This window comes from Sorex araneus, chromosome 3, assembly GCF_027595985.1.
Source record: "Sorex araneus isolate mSorAra2 chromosome 3, mSorAra2.pri, whole genome shotgun sequence".
In the NCBI taxonomy this organism is placed as follows: Eukaryota; Metazoa; Chordata; class Mammalia; order Eulipotyphla; family Soricidae; genus Sorex; species Sorex araneus.
In genome coordinates this window covers 80,394,692-80,414,957 of record NC_073304.1, presented here as the reverse complement: position 1 = coordinate 80,414,957, position 20,266 = coordinate 80,394,692, and the positions used below count along the sequence as shown (strand labels likewise).

Here is a 20,266-nt window from a genome sequence, read left to right as displayed (position 1 = left end):
TCAGGGGACCATATGGGAAGCTGGGAATCAACCCAGGTCGGCCCCATGCAAGGCAAACGCCCTGCCCGTTGTGCTATCACTTCAGCCCCTCAGCATAGTAACTTTAGACATTTGACTGAGTTAGCTAAATCTGAGTCATTAGCACTAAGGATAGTAGAAGTTTAAGTTCCTAAAATCCTCTAATCATGTCATTTCCATCAACCAATTAGTCCATAGCCTGTCTTATGTACGTTTCTATTTAAAGATTCCTTTTTAATAAGTATCATTGATTAATGCTGAACTCAGTGGCCTCCAGCATTATACTTACTTGTTTCATTTTGTCTGAATAAAATATGAATTGAGTAGCCATGTATTTCCTGAGCCCAAGACATTTTAGTCTTCTTGTGCCTAGAGCACTAGACCACTCTTTGGTACCAAACTTGGGAACCATTTTTTTTTTTTCTTTTTTAATTGAATCACCACGAGAAAAGTTACAAAGCTTTCAGGTTTAAGTCTCAGTCATACAATGATCAAACACTCATTTCTTCACCAGTGCACATCTTCCACCACCAAGAACCCCAGTATACCTTCCATTCCTCCCCACCCCCCGCCCATGTGACTGATGATTTTCACTTTACTCTCTCTTTACTTTGGTTACATTCCCAATATTTCAACAGGAAACTCACTATTATTTGGAATTTCCCCCCAACAATTAGATCTGCCAAAAAAGGCATCATTTGATAATTTGTTTTTCATTGCTGAGAATGAAGAGCATATGAGGTTGCGGCCACGTGGTTTTGGATTTCTGGTATTTTAGTAATTAAATCCAGAGAAATTTCTGCCAGAAGTCTTGACACTGCAAGCTCATACCTCTGTTTAGTGGGCTGTAAAAGATGGTGGTCACCATGCCACTGCCACAAGGAAAGGCCAAGAGAGAAAAACCTTTCCCCTCCCAGGGCGGCATGGGGCTGTAGCTTAGTTCACAGTCTAAAAGCATTTCTGCAAGAAGCTGCTGGGTGCCGAAAGTAGTTAGTGGGCCTCCGGGATCATGGGAGTTCAGGAACAGAGGAGCTGTTCCTGTGGGGCCGTTCATGGTCTCGTTTGGGAACCATTCTAAACAGAAAAATCAGCAACAAAAAACCACAAAAATACAAAACAAATCAATAGAAAAAGGTAGGAATGAATGATGGATTATAAAAAAGGGCACTTGTTTGCCTAGTAAAGCTAAACTAAGAAAGCAGAGTCACCTTGTTTAGTTTCTGCTAAAAATGTGTGTGTTGAGCAAATTAGTGTTTTGTGCTTTGTGTTACCTGTGAATGACTGTGGTAGTACCAGGGGTATTAAATCTGGAGTTATGGATATGTTTTTACATGTAAGTAAACTAAAAAAAATCTTAATCTGTGGTCAGGGAGGTAGCTCAAAGAGCAAAAGTGTTTTGTACCTTGCACGTGGAGATCCCAAGTTAGATCCCTAGCACCTCCCGCTCTCCTCCCCAGCACCAGCAGGTATTTCCACGGTAGCACCAGCACTGCCAGGCCTGAGCTCCGAAGTATCAGTCTCACAGAGCTGAACTGATGATTGTCAGGAGTGACCGTCAGACCCCCCCCCACCAAACACATTGGAGAGGTCCCCCTCCTCCCTATCCATGACAAACTTCATCTTAGAGAGGGGAGGTATAGTTCATTGGTAAGGTATATGACTTGCATGTTTGGAGCCCCGGGTTTAGCTCCTGAAACTCTTGAACAAATATTGAATCCTTATATGAAATGGCTGAATTATTTTTCTTTTGGATTTTGGGGCCACACTGGTAGTGTTCAGTTGTAGTCACTTTCAGTGATGCCTGGGGACCGTGTGATCCTGGGTATCAAACTCCAATATCTGGTATGTAAAGCATTCATTCTAGCCCCTTTAGCTATCTCCCCAGCCCAAAGTATGAAATTTATTGATATTAAAGTAGCATTCATTGGGTGTTGAAAGCAGGTCAAGAGATACACAGCATCTATATTGCGAACCATACTGTCTAACATGAGAAAGAGAAAGAGAGAAGAGAGGTACCTGCCATAGAGTCAGGCTGGGGTGGGAGGTGGCTTGAAGTGGTGGGAGGAAAACTGGGGACACTGATGTTGGGAAATTACACTGGTGGGGGGATGGGTGTCGGAACATTGTATGACTGAAACACGATCATGAACAATTTTGTAATGCTCTATCTCATGGTGATTCAATTTTTTTAAAAAAAAGGTAGCATTCATTGAAAGAACAGTGACATGATCCTCCCAAACCTCCAGCCCCCTGAACTTAGAAACATGTGTTGCTTCCTATGTAAAGATTCAGGCTTAAACTGCTGATATATTTCATGTGGAGGTGTGAAGCTATACTCCCCAAATCTTATAGTATATGTAAACCAGTGGTAAGGCAGTCAAATTTGATTAACATTGATTCTGATATGCTTAAAAACCTGTTTTCTTCATGCCTACACCAGGAAGTGGACCTGATACGGAGTCAAGTACAGCAGCTTATCTCCCTTCCAATGTGGATGGGCTTACAGTCGGCAAGTATCTTTCAGAAACTCTGTTATAATCCGAACATGCAATTTTAGACGGTGTGGCTTTAATATGCATATAAATATGGTAGCTAAAAATTTCCCTTCCTGCTTATAAAATTTAGCTTGCTACTATGCAAAAAAAGGTGTAATTTTATTTTTAGCCCTAATTTTTTGGTACAAGCTAAAGCATGTTTCCCCTACTTTCAGTACTAAGTTGAAATAATGTAATATGTGAGTCCATAGAGAAGGGGATTTCATTTGGCAAAGCATCATCCTTCTCTATGCTTCTGGTATGTGTGTTGCTAAGCTGGGTTTCAAACCCAGACCCTCATACATGCAAACTTGCTCTACTACTGAGCTACATATCAGCCCTACTTTTGGGTATAGTTAAATGTAGGCTTGGATCTTTAATTTCCCTTTATTAGAATGTATACAAAGCTGTAATTGAAGTTCTGGATCATGTTCATTATATATAACTTTATTTTTTATCAAATCTTTAGTGGATAACGTATTAGCAATTTTCTGGTATCAAAACCAAATTAATAGATTGTAGAGAGTAAAGTTAATACCTTAAAATTTCATTTACTTTGTTCAGAATTCCATTTCCTGCAGGTGATAAGGGATGAAAGCAGACACATAAAAAATTAGTACTAAGTTAAAAAATAAGTATCCTACAAGAGGAGGAGGATATAGTGATTTTGATATTATCTTGTTTGCTTGTTTTGGCTGATCATTGTTTCATACGTATATTTTTCAAACTTTAGTCAATATGCTTTTAAGTTTATGCTTATATCTTTCCATCTTAAATCCTTAATTTTAGAAATAAAGAAATTTAACTGATTACTGTGCTAAAAATCTTTTCTAGAAAATGCAGTTATTATTTTTTTCTGTTAGGAGTTAGAATTATAAAGTACAATTTTCAGTTTCTTTGCTTTCAGGTTTTGTCATGTTACTTTCAGGTTTTTCCCATTGCTCCATCTATGCATATGTTTGAAAACAATATTAACATAATATTAATATAATCCTTATCCTTCTAAGTTCTGAAGTTACTGATGTCATAATGCATTCTTTCAGGCACGATTGGACTTAGAATTAAAAAAGACACCTAAACTAAGAAAATTCTGGAATTTAATTAAAAAGAATGATGAAAAAATGGATCCAGATGCACGGGAACAGTATGTTGACAAATTTCATTCTGTATTGGTTTATTAGTCTGGGTTGAGTCTTAGATGATATTGACTATCTTGTTGCTTCCTTTTTTTATTTTGGGGACACTCACAAAGATGCTTAGGTCTTACTCCTGGCTCTGTGCTCGGGGATCACTTCTGTTGGACTCTATGTAATGTCAGGGCTTGAACCTGGGTCTGCTGCATGTAAAGCAAGTACCCTACCTCCTGTAGTACTATGGCTGTTGTCCATGGTTTTTGCTTCCTTTATGTATTACTGAAGCAAAAATACAGTGAAGAGGTACTTTTATTTAGTCTTTCATGGAAGTATTTTTTTACAGAGATAAAAAAGAAACTATAACCCTTTTATTTTTCTTTCGACCCAACTGGTAAGTATAGAAGTCTTCTCTCTCTGCCTAATGTTCATAGTCTGTCAGAGATGGTTCTCAGTATTCTTTAGTTTTAAGCCATCAATTCATTTCTTTCTTTTTCTTGCATTCTCACTTTTCTATGTACTTCCACCTTAATTCATTCATTTATTCAACAAATATTGAGTGCCTATTATTTTCCTGGGCACCGTTCTAGGTATTGAGGGTATAGCAGAGAAAAAAGACATATTAATATATGGCCTTGATGAAACTTTATTCTAGTTGAAGAAACCAGTAATAAACCTTAGTTACATAGTTTTTTACATGGTACTAAGGGGGAAAGTAATTTGATTACAAAAACAAGCCAGAGATTTTTTTGGGGGGGGTCACACCTGGTGATGCACAGGGGTTACTCCTGGCTCTGCATTCAAGAATTACCCCTGATGGTGCTCAGGGGACCATATGGGATGCTGGGAATTGAACCCGGGTCGGCTGCATACAAGGCAAATGCCCTACCCACTCTGCTATCGCTCTAGCCCCGAGAGAGATTCTTTCAGTCATTAAATTCAAATCTATATTTTCAAGATATAAGTTTTATAACAGAAATTAGATACCTTTTTCCTCTATTTTTGATCATTCCCCTCCCCTGTACCTTTTTTGGGGGATTTCCTGCTCTATGCTTTGTTGCTCATCCCGGTGCTGGAGAATTATTTTTTTAATTTCGGAGGCCACACCACAGTTAATTGTTAATTGTGGTCAGATCTAATTAATAGTTTATTGGGGTACAGTGGGAAGAGAAATGGGAGAAAATGATGTTTTTTATTAAGTATGGGTCATGCACATGTAAGTTACATTCCCTCAGCCCTTTAGCACATTTTTGTCATAAGCTTTTTTAGCTAGAGTTTTTGAGACTGTATCAAATGTTTTTTCAAATTTTATGTTTTTATCAGCAAATTCTTATTGGCTTAATTTTGTTCGGTTTCTTTGGATTATTTATAATAGTGAAATTTATTATTAACAGGATAAAATTATTGTAGCAAGTCTTGTACAGAATGAAGTGTTATTTATAGGGGACAGTAATAGAAACACATATTCTAAGAAGTTTGTTTTCTATTTTTCCTCTTAGTGACCTAACTGCTCTTGCCTTAATTACTCCACACCTGCTTCATCAGTAAACCGTTTTCTTTATCCACCTTAATTACTCTTTTCTTTTTCTCTGCTTACATAAATGTGTTCAGGACTCATTTTCCTTGAGATTTGTAATGCTACTCCTTTTATCTCTAATTTATCCCCCTATTGAGGAGAATAGTCTGTGTATATATTCAAATATATTCTTCAAACCATGTTGCCCCTACTTAAATCTGGTTCCAGCTTTTCCATTTTCACTTGAAATTGTTCTTTCTGACCTCCCTGGCCACTGCTAATATCTGCTAATATCTGATATTCTGGGGTTTTCGTATATTTACTTTGTGTCATTTCCTTTAAATGATCACTTGATTCTGTTGATCATACTCTGCTTCTTATCCATCCCATCTCCTTTATCTTCTACAACTTTTCTAGTTTTTTTTTTCTCTATCTTTTCTGGCTCTACCTTATTTTCACTTTCCAGTATTGAGATACTTGAAGGTTTTTTTTATTTTTTACTGTATTTTGATTTTCAGCCCCTTTCACTACAGATTTATGAAAAATTAAGATCTGGAGAGAATAAGTAGCTTTCCCCCAAAAGATACACATCTGCAATGTGACAGAGCTAAAACTTAAACTTAATTCCTTTATCAACATTTTTTTTTATGTTTGCAAGAAATTAAAATGTTATGTTCTATAAGACAGTACTTCCAAAGAGATTTTATCAATTGAGTGATAAAATTGGATTTACATTTTGGAAAGATCTTATTTGGAAACAACAGATTTTAAGTGGAAAACATGAGATAGTAATAGAAGGTGATTTTAAAACTTGGGCAAGAGATACTAAGAGCAGAGCATAAACTAATGGTGGTTTGTAGAAGTAAAGAGATGGTAAAATGTGCTAAATTTAGGAGCTATTTATTGGATATGAGTTGACAAGAAAATTATTTACTAACTAGGTACTGGGTGGATATTTATCAAGATGAGGGCTATATTACCTCAAGTGGTGGCAGGGGAAGGGCAGTTAGAATAGAGAAGGGACCACTCTGACAATGATCATTAGAAATTATCATTGTGAATAAGAACTGTGTGTGAAAGTTGGTAAAGGAACAAACATGATAACCTTTCAGTACCTGTATTGCAAGCCATAATGCTTGAAGCAAAGGGAGAGAGAGAGAAAGAAGAAAAGTGCCTGCCACAGAGGCAGGCTGTGTGTGTGTGTTAGGTGGAGGGGCAGGGGGCTGAGACGGAATCTAGGGACATTGGTGGTGGGAAATGTATACCAGTGAAGGACGAGTGTTGGAGCCTTGTATGACTGAAATCGAATTATAAACAACTTTGTAACTGTATTTTACGGTGATTCAACTAAAAAAAAAAAAGATGGTGGTTATAAGAGGGAAAGTTAGATTCACAGTAAAGTGGTTGAATTTAATTTTGCTATGCTAAGTGGAGAGGTCTCCAGCAGGAAATTGAGCTGGAATAGTCTCCAAATAGTAAGGTTCAAAGACCAAAATAATAATAAAAGGAAGAAGAATTTGATGTCATCTCTCTGATTTTAAGGGCCTATCAAGAAAGAAGATTTCTTTCACGACTTATCCAGAAGTTTATCTCTGTGCTGAATTCAGTCCCACTTTCAGGTAAATATTTTCTTTTAAATTTGAATTTACAGTTCAGATGCCCTGATGCTATTTGTTTTGAGTCTGAAAACTTTCTTAGAATTATCTTAAATTGTAATAACAAAGTGTATATCTACCCTTATTCAAATATCTTGCCAGTATGAGTGTTGTGACTGCATCAAAAACTCACATTTAACTGAAATGGTCATTTAGTTAGCAAATACCTTTGGAAGTGTTAGAAGACCCAGCTCCTGGGAGATAAAGGTGAACCAGACTATTACAAACCCCTTGATATTTGCAGTGTGGGGCTATAGGGTTTGCCTTTGGGTGACACAACTATTGTGGGAAGAAAGGAAGAGATTGAGTTTTGAGTCATGAGAAACTAGAGGAAATGGATTTCCCTCCAGGGTGGGTCCATGTATTGATGGGGAAAAAAATGTAAGTATATACTCTGTAGAAAAGCATATGCTGTATACTTTAAAATGGACCATAGTTAAACTGTATATATATATATATGTATATATATATAGATGTGTATATGTCATATACTTATATACTAAAGGGTCCTAATTGCACTGGATTTGCAAGATCCTTATAAGCACTTGGTGAATGAAAATAAAATAGTATTAACTTGACAAAGGCTAATGTAATCTATGAAATCTGGTATTATTTAAGAACATTTTACTTCTTGAGTGCAGTGTAATCTAGGAGGAGGTCTGTAGATCTACCATAGCTTCCAACTTCTGAAAAAATTTGAATATCATAGGTTGAAAAATATGGAAAAAAAAGGTTATTTATAATCACATATAAAGTGTTGATCCTCCAAGTAATATGTTACAACTGAAAAATCATACCTATAATTCATTGAGGCATAGAAATTAACCGATTCTATTTAGGACATATTTCTCATACCAGAAAAATTATGAAAAAGTTTTGTCATATGTTTCTAAACTAAATTTTTAATTGTAGTACATTTAAATCTTTCAGTTAAGTAGCTTAAACAAAGAAAAAAAAGACTCAGGTTTTTTGGGTAAGGATTAGGCACAAATGGTAATATGTGTGCTTAGAACTACAAATTTCTGTAATACAGTCATAAAAATTGAATATCTGACTTCAGAATGTTTATCTGGTCATTTAGAAAACTTTCAAAAATAGGTCACAGGGGCCAGAGTAGACTAGGGGGCTGGAGTGCATGCACTCAACAGGGAATAGTAACCCCTGAGCTTACCAGTATAACCCCCCAAACCAAAAATAATACACACAGTCAACAAAAGCAAAGAGCAAAACTTGCAATGTTTTTGAACAGCCTTTACAATAGTCTGAGTACTTTTGTTTACAGATTATAACTTAACAAAATTTCCTAGATTGACATTAAGCTTTAATCAAAATGTTTTAACTCACTAGCCAGGGCGCCAACAAGATGATGAAAAGTACCAGTTTGGAGAGGATGTATGGATTGTGAGGGCTGGAGAGATAGTACAGTGGGTAGGGAGGGCACTTCCCTTGCACGCATCTGGCCCAGATCTATCCCGGGCGCTCATAGGTCCACTGAGCCCTACCAGGAGTGATCCCCAAGTGCAGAGATGGGAATCAGTCCTGAGCACCACAAGGTGTGACACCCTCAAACAAAATCAAACAAAAATATGTTTATGGATTGTATAAAATCCATAAACAAAAGAAGGAAACAAAAGAAGTTTGAAAAATAAGGCTTTTATATTTTATAAGGTCATTAAAAGGAACACTTACCTGTTGTGAAGGAAATATGCATAGTATTATCACAGATGCCAGGACTACTGTTAGGAGAAAGAAGCGAAAACACAACCCACTGAAACAAATAATGAGAATATATTGATATTTGAAATTGGAATGAGGGGGTTTCAGCTCTGACAGTAGGCCCTAGAAAGCCATCTCATCATAGAAGCATGTAGGCTTACATCTTGAGCCTAGTTCCACATTTGATTGTGTAACAATGTGGAGGTTGAGAAAAATTTGGCAACAATAAAAGGTTCCTGAAGGTACAAAGACCAAAGATTAATTCAAAACCAGTCATGTGGGACCAGAGCGATAGTACAGTGCTGTGGCATTTGCTTTGCATGCAGCCAACCCAGATTCAACCCCCAGCATCCCATGTGGCCTCCCAGCACTGCCGGGAGTAATTCCTGAGTGCAGAGCCTGAGAATTGCCTGGTATGAACTAAGAAGCCAAAAAAAAAAACCTCAAAAGACAAAAAACAAAAAACCTAGTCATGTAGCCACCCCAGGTATTTCTGGCTACACTCACCCAAGTTGCATTTTTCAAGTAAGTAGGGATCACAAGTGGAAAAAGTTTATAAAGCCCTGATCAGAAGTAGAGCATTTTGGGGCCGGAGCGATAGCACAGCGGGCAGGGTGTTTGCCTTGCACGCGGCCGACCCGGGTTCGATCCCCGGCATCCCATATGGTCCCCCAAGCACCGCCAGGAGTAGTTCCTGAGTGCAAAGCCAAGAGTAACCCTGAGCATCGCTGGGTGTGACCCAAAAAGCAAAAAAAAAAAAAAAAGAAGTAGAGCATTTTGTTCTAATTCTAAATAGGTTTTTGTTGCTGGTAATTTTCTCAAACTATATGTAAAGATGCAAGAAAACATGTGTGCTCACTTTTAACATTTTGGACAAAAATAACTTGTTAGAAGGAAAAAAATATTAGCAGGGGACTGGTTTGGTTGGATAGATTTCATTTAAAAGTTGCTCCTTTAATTATAGTGATTGACTGTAAAAAAAAAAAAACTGTAAAAAATAACTAAAAGTTTCTTCCTAAATTATCTAGTTTAATAGCTACATTACCTAAACATACATCTGAGAAAACCTAAATCTAATTCTAATCAGTTACTACTTATTAGGTAATTTTTTCATTTGGAACATGAAGGCCTAGAATAGATGTGTACTTTTATGATCTTTTCTAGCTATTAAACTTCATATTTCTATTATTTTAGTGTTCAGATTTTGGACAAGTTCCAGTTAATATTTCCAAATATTGGTCATGATATAGTCACATTTCTTTTTTTTTTGGGGGGTCACACCCAGTGATGCTCAGGGGTTACTCCTGGCTTTGCACTCAGGAATTACTCCTGGCAGTGCTTGGGGACCATATGGGATGCCGGGAATTGAACCCGGGTCGGCCGCGTGCAAGGCAAACGCCCTACCCGCTGTGCTATCACTCCGGCCCTGATATAGTCACATTTCTTCTCATCACATAAAGCCTTTCATTTTCTTGTATGCTACATAGTAGTGAATTTTTTGAAAAAAAATTGAGGGCCTTCTGTCGGCCTGACATGGGATAAGACACTGTTGGGAGTCCTTAGACAAAATAGCAGTAAGGTCCTGGAGTTCTCTTACTTATTTTATTCAAAAAATTTTTATATTTTTGTTTGGTGGTCACACCCTGCGATGCCCAGGGGTTACTCCTGGCTCTGCACTCAGGAATTACTCCTGGCAGTGCTTGGGAGGGGACCATATGGGATGCTGGGGATTGAACCTGGGTCAGCCACGTGCAAGGCAAATGCCCTACCCTCTGTGCTACCACTCCAGCCCCTTATTTTTTAAAAATTTAGGTGCTGTGATATATAATTCTCTGTTAAAGATAGGGTTTCAAGCATGCAGCATTCCAGCACCCCTCCCTCCCATCCCCTCTGTCAATACTTTTCACCCTGTCCCCTCACTGTTGTTAAGCTCAGTTCTATACACCAGTTCACACTTGGGTTATTGTCAGCTTTGGGCCATATGAACAGTGTTGCAGTGACTGTACACTGGTTGTTAATTTTTTTAAATGGAGAAACAACCTTGACTTTTACTGGTGACTGTTACTGATAAAATGGTAGGCCATTTCCTGCAGTTGGGGGCTGGGGGAGGGGAGGAACAAAACTTATGCTCTGAGGGGGCGACGTGTCCACAAGTTTACTTAAAAACCAAAATAAATATATTTTTGAAATAGTTAATGGATAGCATGAAGTTAGATAGTGGTTTAAACATTGCTGGGCTGGGGAGATGGCTCAAAGGACTGAAGCACATGCTTTGCATGCGGAGGGCGAGGTTTTATCCCTGGCACTTGAGTCCCTTGAGCAAGGCCTGGAGTGATCCCTGGGTACCTCTGGGTGTGGCCAGACATAACATATTTGTATTTTATTGCTCTGTGTTACTGACATATCAAAACACAACATTTATAGTCGGAGAAAGATCATAAAAACGATTCTTCATTTATTGGTAGATCTCCTTCCCACCTTTTTTTGTTTTTCCCTTTTCATTATTACAGTGGTGGGCGGGGCCGTCAGCACACACATGCAGGGTTTTTCTGCCTGCTGAGTCACCCTCTGAGGCAGCATTCACACCCTCAGCCATGGTCCTCACTTGGGGGCGCATACTTCTAGTTCTGGTGCTCACACGGAGTCTTGCTTTCAGAGCTTGTTGCGGGTCTCATGGTGCTCACAGCTGTGCTTACTGGGTGGGGTGGGGATGGGGGTCCACACTCCTGGCCACTTCCTTGAAGAATTTATCAGTATAGAATTTGCTGGGAATCGCATACCTTAGCATGCTGATGCAAACCTGGCTGTGGAGCTTAGGAAATCACATACTGTCTTGGCGCCAGGGCCCCCAAATAGTAAAGCTGCTGGGGTTGCCCTTGGTGCTTGTGGATGCCCCTAGGGATCAAACTTGCAAAGGCCAGGCCTCACATTTGCCAGTCTCTGAGCCGTCCTCCACGCCCTCGCACTCATTTTCCATCCTGGTCTGTGAAGATATGCACCCATGTATCTAGATGGGGAAGTTTGGGGAGTTTAGTATGAAGCAAGAACTGATCGAAAATTGCCTTCCCAGTTTTTGTGTTTCCAAGTAGCACCGTAGCACTGTCGACCCGTTGATCATCGATTTACTTGAGCGGGCACCAGTAACGTCTCCATTGTAAGACTTGTTGTTACTGATTTTGGCATATCAAATACGCCACAGGTAGCCTACCAGGCTCTGCCGTGCAGGCAGGATACTCTCGGTGTTTCCAAGTAATTTTCAAAATCTAGTTGGTCAGTATAGATTTTTTTTTTTAGAGGAACACATTAAAAAGTCCTTTGCAGATCTGATTTATCAAATGTGTTTCTAAAAGTATTTTAGAAGCCAAGTTAGGTGTTTCATTTTCCCATATTTATAGAGCCTAAATATGAAGTCTGCTTTTTTTTCTCTCAAATGTAAGTAAGAAATTCTGATTTTGAATCAATTCTATCCTGATGAATAATAGGAAAATGAGTATTTCAAGAACTCAACAACTGCTGAAGTCAATATATAGCGCAAAGACTGACCCAAGTGAAAAAGTTCTATCATGTTTTTTTCTCTTCTGTCTAGAGTCTGTCACTATGGACAAGGTTCATTACTGTGAAAGATTCATTGAACTCATGATTGATCTAGAGGTAAGAAATGTGCTGGCCATTAGGGGACTAAAGTGAAGCATATGATTCATGTGTATGAAATATTTTTATTGTGGTGGTGTTCTGGGTTGAACTTATTCAAGTGCCAGCGGTTGCCTTTTGCTGCGGAGGGTCATGCCTGGTATTGTGGGGTGGTGCTGGGTATCAAATACAGGGCCTCAGGCACGCAAGGCCTGTGCTCTACCATTAAATCACATCTTTTTGTTTGTTTTTTAATGTAGGAGTACTGCTATTTATTAGCCATTGATTAAGCTGATTGAATTAGGGATGAGCTCCACATTACTTTAAAAAATTGTTCTTTTTAATTGGATATCCATGAGATAGACCATTATAAAACTGTTCATAATTGGATTTCAGTCATACAGTGATCCAGCAGCCATCCCTCCACCAGTGTGCATTTTGCACCACCAATGTCCCCATTTCCCCGCCACCACCTCTCAACCCCCAATCCCCTACCCCCAGCCTTCCTCTATGGAGGCACTTTCCTTTTTGTTCTCTCTCTCCTTTTCCTTTCATGCATTATGGTTTGCAATACAGGTGCCAAGAGGTCCTCGTGTTTGTTCAGGCCATTCAGTATTTTTATTGTGACAGTAAGGCTGGAGTAGCTTTTCAATTGGGTGGCAGCTTTGGGGTGTGGATGTAATTGCCGAGGCTTCCTTCAGAAGCACAGGGAGGTGTGGGGAGGTAGCCCATCCCAAACCCGAGAAAGCCAGAAGGTTTCAGTCACAAACCCGCATACCAGAATTTTCAGCAGATTATATCTTGGTGAGGGCCATCCTGAGACGGTGGAGTCAGGTCGAAAATATGGCAGCAGTTTTGGATTGTGGAAGCAAGTGGCTGCTGGGGCTCTGCTTGGGTGGCCCAGCAGACTGCTGATGCACTCGCCCCGCAGGTACAGGTTGACCTATTGGCGCCACCATACCCACTAAGTCACATCCTTGAGCCCTTAAATATCTGTCGCCTTAAATTGGCCTTAGTTTGTGCTATTTCGAGATGTCCCATAGAAAAAGGATGTCAAAAGCAATTGGTCCCTAAAGGTTTTAGTTAAATTTCCCCATTCCTCATGGGCTGCTAATAGTATAAAAATACTTGGTAACATTTTTAAACATCTGTTTAGCAATGGCAGTTTGATTTCTATTGTTTTGATACCCCCAGATAGAGTTGTTTGTTTTTTAACAAGCAGTGCTTTACATATTCAAAGCAAGTACTCTACCCATGAGCAATGTCCTCATCTTCTTCATAGTTTTAGGGGTAGGGAGTGGGGAGGGGACAGTGGAGGAGGGGAATGAGGCTATACTCAGCAATGCTTAGGGCTTACTCTGTGATCAGGAATCACAGGAATGGCGGTGGGCAGGGAACCACACGTGGTGCAGGGGAATGAGCCCAGTTGTTATGTAAGGCAAGCATCTTAACTGCTGTACTCTCTCTGTTACCCCCATCCACTGCCTCAGAGTGTTCAATAGTGTCTTGGGTTAGTGGACAAGATTTTTTTTCTTCTTTTTGGGTCACACCTGGCAATGCACAGAGGTTACTCCTGGCTCTGTACTCAGGAATTACTCCTGGCAGTGCTCAGGAGACCATATGGGATGCTGGGAATCTAACCCGGGTTGGCCGCATGCAAGGCAAACACCCTACCCACTGTGCTATTGTTCTAGCCCCTGGACAAGATTTTAATCATCCCACTTGTTTAAATGTTTCTAAAATTACTGATAGAAAAAATTGATGTAGCTGCTGTTGCCTACTTTAAAAATTAAGATTCTGAAGACCTCATTACTGTTACTAGATATAATATTTTGATGATAAGTTCAGGTGCAGAGTTCAAAGGGCAGAGGTGATGTAGTTTATACTATATTTCTTTTCTTAGGAAATTGAAAATAAAAATCTTGTTCTTATCTGGAGAGAAAGGTTTTTATTTTCCCTTGGCATGAGGTTTATTGTATTAAACTAAGTCATTTATGAAATCGTCATTCAAATTCTGCCAGTAACTATTCTAACTTCTAAGAATCACGGTCACCTCTTCAGTAAAATAAAGGAGGACATTAGTTTGGTGGTTTGCAGATTGTCACAGTGTTTCGTCATTGCTCTCCTATCTTGGAGGGAAGAGAAAGTAGTAAAGTTAGTTCCACTTTGAGTTCCTTGTCCCCTTTTCTCTTAAAGCAATACCATTTTGAAGACCTATGTGCAGTACATGTTAAGAACCTTGGTTGAAGACTTCTAGAACATCAAAGTTGTCTTCCAGTGCTGGGTTTTATGGAAACATTGCCACTGAGTTTATTTATAACATGGACCAGATCCTTTGCTTTGTACAGTGACTTTGGGGAGCCTGGAGTGTCCTTTGTGTATGATTATCACTTCTGAATCAAATACTTACAGACTTCATCTCTAGCTTAGAGAGTATGTGCAGACTTATTGCTGTGGTGATTATTTTTTCTAGGCCCTACTCCCCACAAGACGCTGGTTTAATACCATCCTAGATGACTCCCATCTTTTGGTTCACTGTTACCTTTCCAATCTCGTTCATAGGGAAGAGGATGGCCATCTTTTCTCCCAGGTGAGCAAAATATGTGAATATATTTTGTGTATTCGTTTCTAAATTTTCCTTTTCTTGTCTGGACAGTGGCAAAGGAAGTGCCAAAGCATGGCATAAAGTAATTTTTACTAAATACTGAATTAAATGATGTAGATTTTTAATTAGTCCTTCTAAAATTTAATCAGTATACAAATTGAATGGATACATGGTGAGCTAGACTCAAGTCATTATATAGTATAAATGTTAATTATATGTGATTGTGATATTGAACTTAGTTATGATTTGGCCCTACCTGTCTATACATTTTGAGCTGATGCCAGTAATGATCGGAATATAATAGATTATGAGTATTAATTTTAGGAAAACTATCTTTAATACCAGAACTATCCTTGATATTGTAAGCAGAGAGTTGGTAGTATGGAAGTAATACATATATGTGTATGTGTATGTATGTACGTATATGTATATGTATGTATATGTGTGTGTTCACACACATAAATACACAGTCTGCTGCCTTGAGTAGAAAAGAAAATGAAACATCATTTGCTGCATTGATTGTGAAGAGGAAGCATAGTGTTTCTGTTTCCTGTAATATCCAGAAAAAAAATAATGTCTTCCAACACTTGCCTTCCAATGAGATCACAGAAACGCAGTTTTTAATTATTTACAAATTTTTGAAGTATATTTTAATCTCTGTGTAAGTATTCACTTTTTTCTCATGCCCTCACTAAACTTCCTTACTATTTGCCTCACATATTAAAAAATACTAAAATCCTTTCTGATGTGCCATAGATTTGATTTTGAGTGATGTGCCAGAGATTTGGTTTTGTTGAGACTGCTGCCGCAAGGGAACCAGGCCTTCATTAGCAGCAGTAACTAAGCCACAGAAAGCGTTTGTGACCATGAAACTGCTGGGGGGAATAAGTAAACAGCTTAGCTTTCCCCAGACGGCTGTGTTTCCCTAATAGGAGCCGCATGTTGAGAAGAGTATTTCCACCAGGAATTCTGAAACCCCTGTTCAGAAACTTCTATGTAAGCGATTTAAGTAAAAGACCTCAGGAGTCCTCCGGTGGAATAGTTTTAGGAATTTGTAGTTACATAGCTAAATCTGTTTTCTTCTTCATTAAGCTGTTGTGTTTGCTTTGATTAGACCATATCTCTTAAGTTGTCTGTAAATGTAGGTCATGGTATATGAAATACATTTAATTATTTATGAGGCACATACTTAATTTTCACATAAACTGAGTTCTGTTGTGAAATGCTTATTGGGTGTTTCCATTTCAAAAATTTTTAGCACCTTTAAGAGGATATGTGGACTCATACTATTTTTAGTGGTGTGTGTTCATATTTTTGGTCTTTTTTTTTCTTTAATTTTGTGTATCTGTTAATTGAAATATATTCTTTCAGCTTTTGGACATGCTTAAATTCTATACTGGTTTTGAGATTAATGACCAGACTGGAAATGCTCTGACAGAGAATGAGATGACCACAATTCACTATGATAGAATTACTTCTTTACAGGTAATTGAAACATGGAAAACTGGGTACTGAACTAGGGAGGTGGCTATACCATAAGAGCACTTCTCTTGTATGTTTGAGGCTGGAGTTCAATCCCTGGCACCTCAAAGTAAGGAAGGGAGAGAGAGAAAGAAGGAAGAAAGGGAGGAGAGAAGGAGGAATGAAGGGAGGAAGGGGAAGGATAAAAGAAAAGAAGAGGGGGAAAGAGGGTGGGAGGGAGACTAAACATAAGCTTAGGCCCTATTTTAGTTTAGGTTTTGTAGACTGTACAGAAAGAGGTAATGATTTAATAGTGTTCTTATCTTGAACTTTGAAATTTTTGATAAAATTTAAATTTAATTCTGATAAATTCTTTAACAAATTAGCTTTCTTTCATTGTTCTTAACCTAATAAACTACTGTTTGTTACTCAGAAATACTAGTTAACTACATTTACTTACCAGTTTATGAAAATTTCATATTTCAACTTGACAAAGTATGTGCAAACATTTTGCATGCTCTTAAAGTAAAAATGGAGCTTAAATTTGCAAAAGAAAATATCTTTGTTTTCTGCTACTAATCTCATCACTCCCTTGAGCCTCTGTTTACCCTGGTGTAGAAAGTAGCTTTTACTTTTTTAATTTAAATTCTTATCTTTTTTTTTTTATTCTCCAGTTTTTTTTTTTTTTTTTTTTTGCTTTTTGGGTCACACCCAGCGATGCTCAGGGGTTACTCCTGGCTTTGCACTCAGGAACTACTCCTGGCGGTGCTTGGGGAACCATATGGGATGCCGGGGATCGAACCCGGGTCGGCCGCGTGCAAGGCAAACGCCCTACCCGCTGTGCTATCGCTCCGGCCCCTATTCTCCAGTTTTGTTTTGGGGCCACACACAGCAGTGCACAGGCCTCACCCCTGACTCCTTTCTCCTGGCTCTGTGCTCAGGGACCACTCCTGACGAGGCTTGGAGGGGAGCCTGTGGGATGCTGGAGCTTGAAACTGGGTTGGTCGCGTGCAAGCCCAGAGCCTACCCTCTGTATTATCTCTCCAGCCCCAGCAATAGTGTTTGTCCTGCTCCTGCTGTCAGAGTGACAAGGCTTGTGTGTATGTGTCTATGCTCAGGCATACAGAGCACTTGACTGTTTCCCAGGGGCAAGATCCCAGTCTTGGGGATAGTGCTCAGGCTCTCATGGTTGCTGACTGCTCCTCATTTACTTGAGCCCAGGCTTCTCTCAGGCTTCCTTTGCCTTGAGTGATCCCCCCAGCAGGCTGACGCACAACCTTGGTTCCCTTTTGTGTCTTCTGCTTTGGGGCACACAAAAACGTCTGCATCTTCTTTGTGCCTCTGGGCTTTAAGGAAGACTAGGGGTATCTCATATGGCTTACTAAATTGCCATGATGCCATTCTAGTTTTTGAAGGTTTGTTTTGAGTGGTTTTTTGCTTTATTTGTTTTTGGACCACACCAGCGGTGCTCAAGACCTCCTTCTGGCTCTGGGTTCAGGGATCGGTCCTGACCAACTTAGAGAACAGTATGCAGTGCCGGGGTTAAACCCAGCTCAGCTATATGCCAGGGAAGAGTTTAAAATGTTTTGTTTTCCTCCCTTTCCCTGACCACTGAGACATACCCTTATGCCTTTTTTTTAATATATATTTTTATTGAAATTTATTTAGGAGGATGTGAGAGGAGAGAAAGAAGGGAAATGTATTCGAGATAGAACACAGGGAGCATAGAAACATAGACACAAACAAGTGAGATACGTGTGCAAGGGAGAACACAAACTTGTAGAGCGAGCCTATGACAATTTTTATGTATAGTGAAAACAAAACCTTAGAAATTTAAAAAACGAACAATTTTTTGTTTTTAAAAAACTGTTTCCACCATATAGTACATAGCTTGTAGTTGGTTGTATTTGTAGATATTACTGATTATGGTTGTTCTTTTTTTAATTTTTATTTGTTTATTTATTTGTGCTGTTCTTTTGTAGAGAGCTGCTTTTGCACATTTTCCTGAACTTTATGACTTTGCCCTCTCAAATGTGGCAGAAGTAGATACTCGGGAATCCTTGGTCAAGTTCTTTGGACCTCTTAGGTAAGACAATACACCGGAAAACTTACTTTCCTATTTTTTCCCTGAATTTTTTCTCTGGACTAGAATTTTTTTTTTTTTAATTTAGGTAGTATTATTTGTTGAATCACCTTATTGACATCTGGACAAAGCTGTGTCTAGAATTTAGTTATCTTACATAATATGAGACTGACACCCAAGGACAGTAGACACAAGGGCCAGGAATATTGCCCGATAGCTGGAAGCCTGTCTCATGAGCTGGGGGAGAAGGCAGCTGGAATAGAGAAGGGATCACTAAGTCAATGATGGTTGGAGGAATCGTTCGGGATGGCGGATGTGTGCTGAAAGTAGATAAAGGACCAAACATGACCTCTGAGTATCTGTATTGCAAACCATAATGCCCCAAAGTAGAGAGAGAGTCTGGGAAATTGCCACGGAGGTCAGGGGAGGGTTGAAAGGGGGGAGTGTACTGGGGACATTGGTGCTGTAGGATGTGCACTGGTGGAGGGATGGGTGTTCGATCATTATATGACTGAAACTCAAACATGAAAACTTTGTAACTGTATCTCACAATGATCCAATTAAAAAAAAATTTGTTATTTTCGGGTTAGAGTGATAGTACAGTGGGTAGGGCTGTACTTGCACGCGACTGACCCGGGCTCAATCCCTGGCATCCCATATGTTCCCCCAAGCACTGCCAGGAGTTATTCCTGAGCCAGAACCAGGAGTAACCCCTGAGCATCTCTGGGTGTGACCAAAAAAGAAAAAAAGAGAGAATTTGGTTATCTTGTAGTTTTTGGTTTTCTGGCAACCCCTGGCAGAGCTTAGGGGCTATTTCTGTCTCTGTGCTTAGGAGTGGCCTCTGGTGGTGCTGAGGGGGGCATTTGACCTCCAGGCAAGTGCCTTACCTCATATTATCACTGGTTTTATATATGACATTTTTGAATTATCTAAATATTATCATCCATCTTTTCTGATTTTGGTAAATTCTGTATTTCTCATAACTTATGTTTTCCTAGATAGTAAATTTTTCTTCAATTAGAACATAAAGTTGGTGGGGCCAGAGAGATAGTGCAGCAGGTAGGGCACTTAACTTGCATGCAGTGGACCCGGGTTTGATCCTTGGTACCACCATATGGTCCCCCACTCTGCACCAGGAGTGACCCTTGAATTCCTGAACAAGGAGTAAGCCCTGAGCACCACCAGATGTGCCACCCAACCCCCCCACCAATAATATAAAATAAAATAGAGAAAGAGAGAAAAGAAAAATCTCGTAAAGCTGGTATCCCATTATTTACTTATAGGCATAATACAAATATATATGCATTATATGTATTTATGAAATTTATTTCATATTTAGTATTTATGAAAAAAATAATATTCTCTGGCACTTACCTGCTCATATACTTTTAAAAAATAATAAAAATCAAATTTAAAAAAAATTTTGTTATAGATACTCCTAAGTATATAAATAGTATAGTCTTCAAAACTTTCATGGAAATGTAGAACCATATTGAAGCACACAGTCGTTGATGACCACTTTGTTTACGTGATACAGTGGTTTAGTAACAGGATTTGAAGAGAGGTGGTACAATTCTTTAGCCCTTCTCCACCTTATAACTTTACCCACGATGCTTAGGCATGTCCTCATTGTTCTCAGTTCTCGGGGGAAATTATGTTTAGTGCATACTACTTAAGCAAATCACAGTGGCTCAATAAAAATGGCAAAAGAAAAGAGAAGGGAAATAAAGTAAATGGATATGTTATCACAAGATATTGAATGTCCTTATGAAGCTGACTTTGAACACTAACCTCCCTGTGTCGGGGTCAGGGACGCAAACTGTCCGCGTGCAGTGCTGTGACACCTTAGCACTACTTGCTGCTGCTGTCTTGATTCATGCTAGTGGTTCCCCCAGCCACCCAGCCATTGCTTTGCCTT

The 20,266-nt window shown here is 39.1% G+C and overlaps 1 protein-coding gene across 1 annotated transcript in view; it reads left to right on the top strand.

The window, feature by feature from the left end:
* AQR (aquarius intron-binding spliceosomal factor) overlaps positions 1 to 20,266 on the top strand; it is a 93,527-nt gene that overhangs the window by 14,588 nt on the left and 58,673 nt on the right. The window contains exons 7-13 of the mRNA XM_004609758.2: positions 2,459 to 2,527; positions 3,596 to 3,696; positions 6,741 to 6,817; positions 12,156 to 12,220; positions 14,673 to 14,789; positions 16,176 to 16,289; positions 18,248 to 18,351. Of these exons, the coding sequence (XP_004609815.1) occupies positions 2,459 to 2,527; positions 3,596 to 3,696; positions 6,741 to 6,817; positions 12,156 to 12,220; positions 14,673 to 14,789; positions 16,176 to 16,289; positions 18,248 to 18,351 (647 nt within the window). The remainder of the gene's footprint in view (positions 1 to 2,458; positions 2,528 to 3,595; positions 3,697 to 6,740; positions 6,818 to 12,155; positions 12,221 to 14,672; positions 14,790 to 16,175; positions 16,290 to 18,247; positions 18,352 to 20,266) is intronic.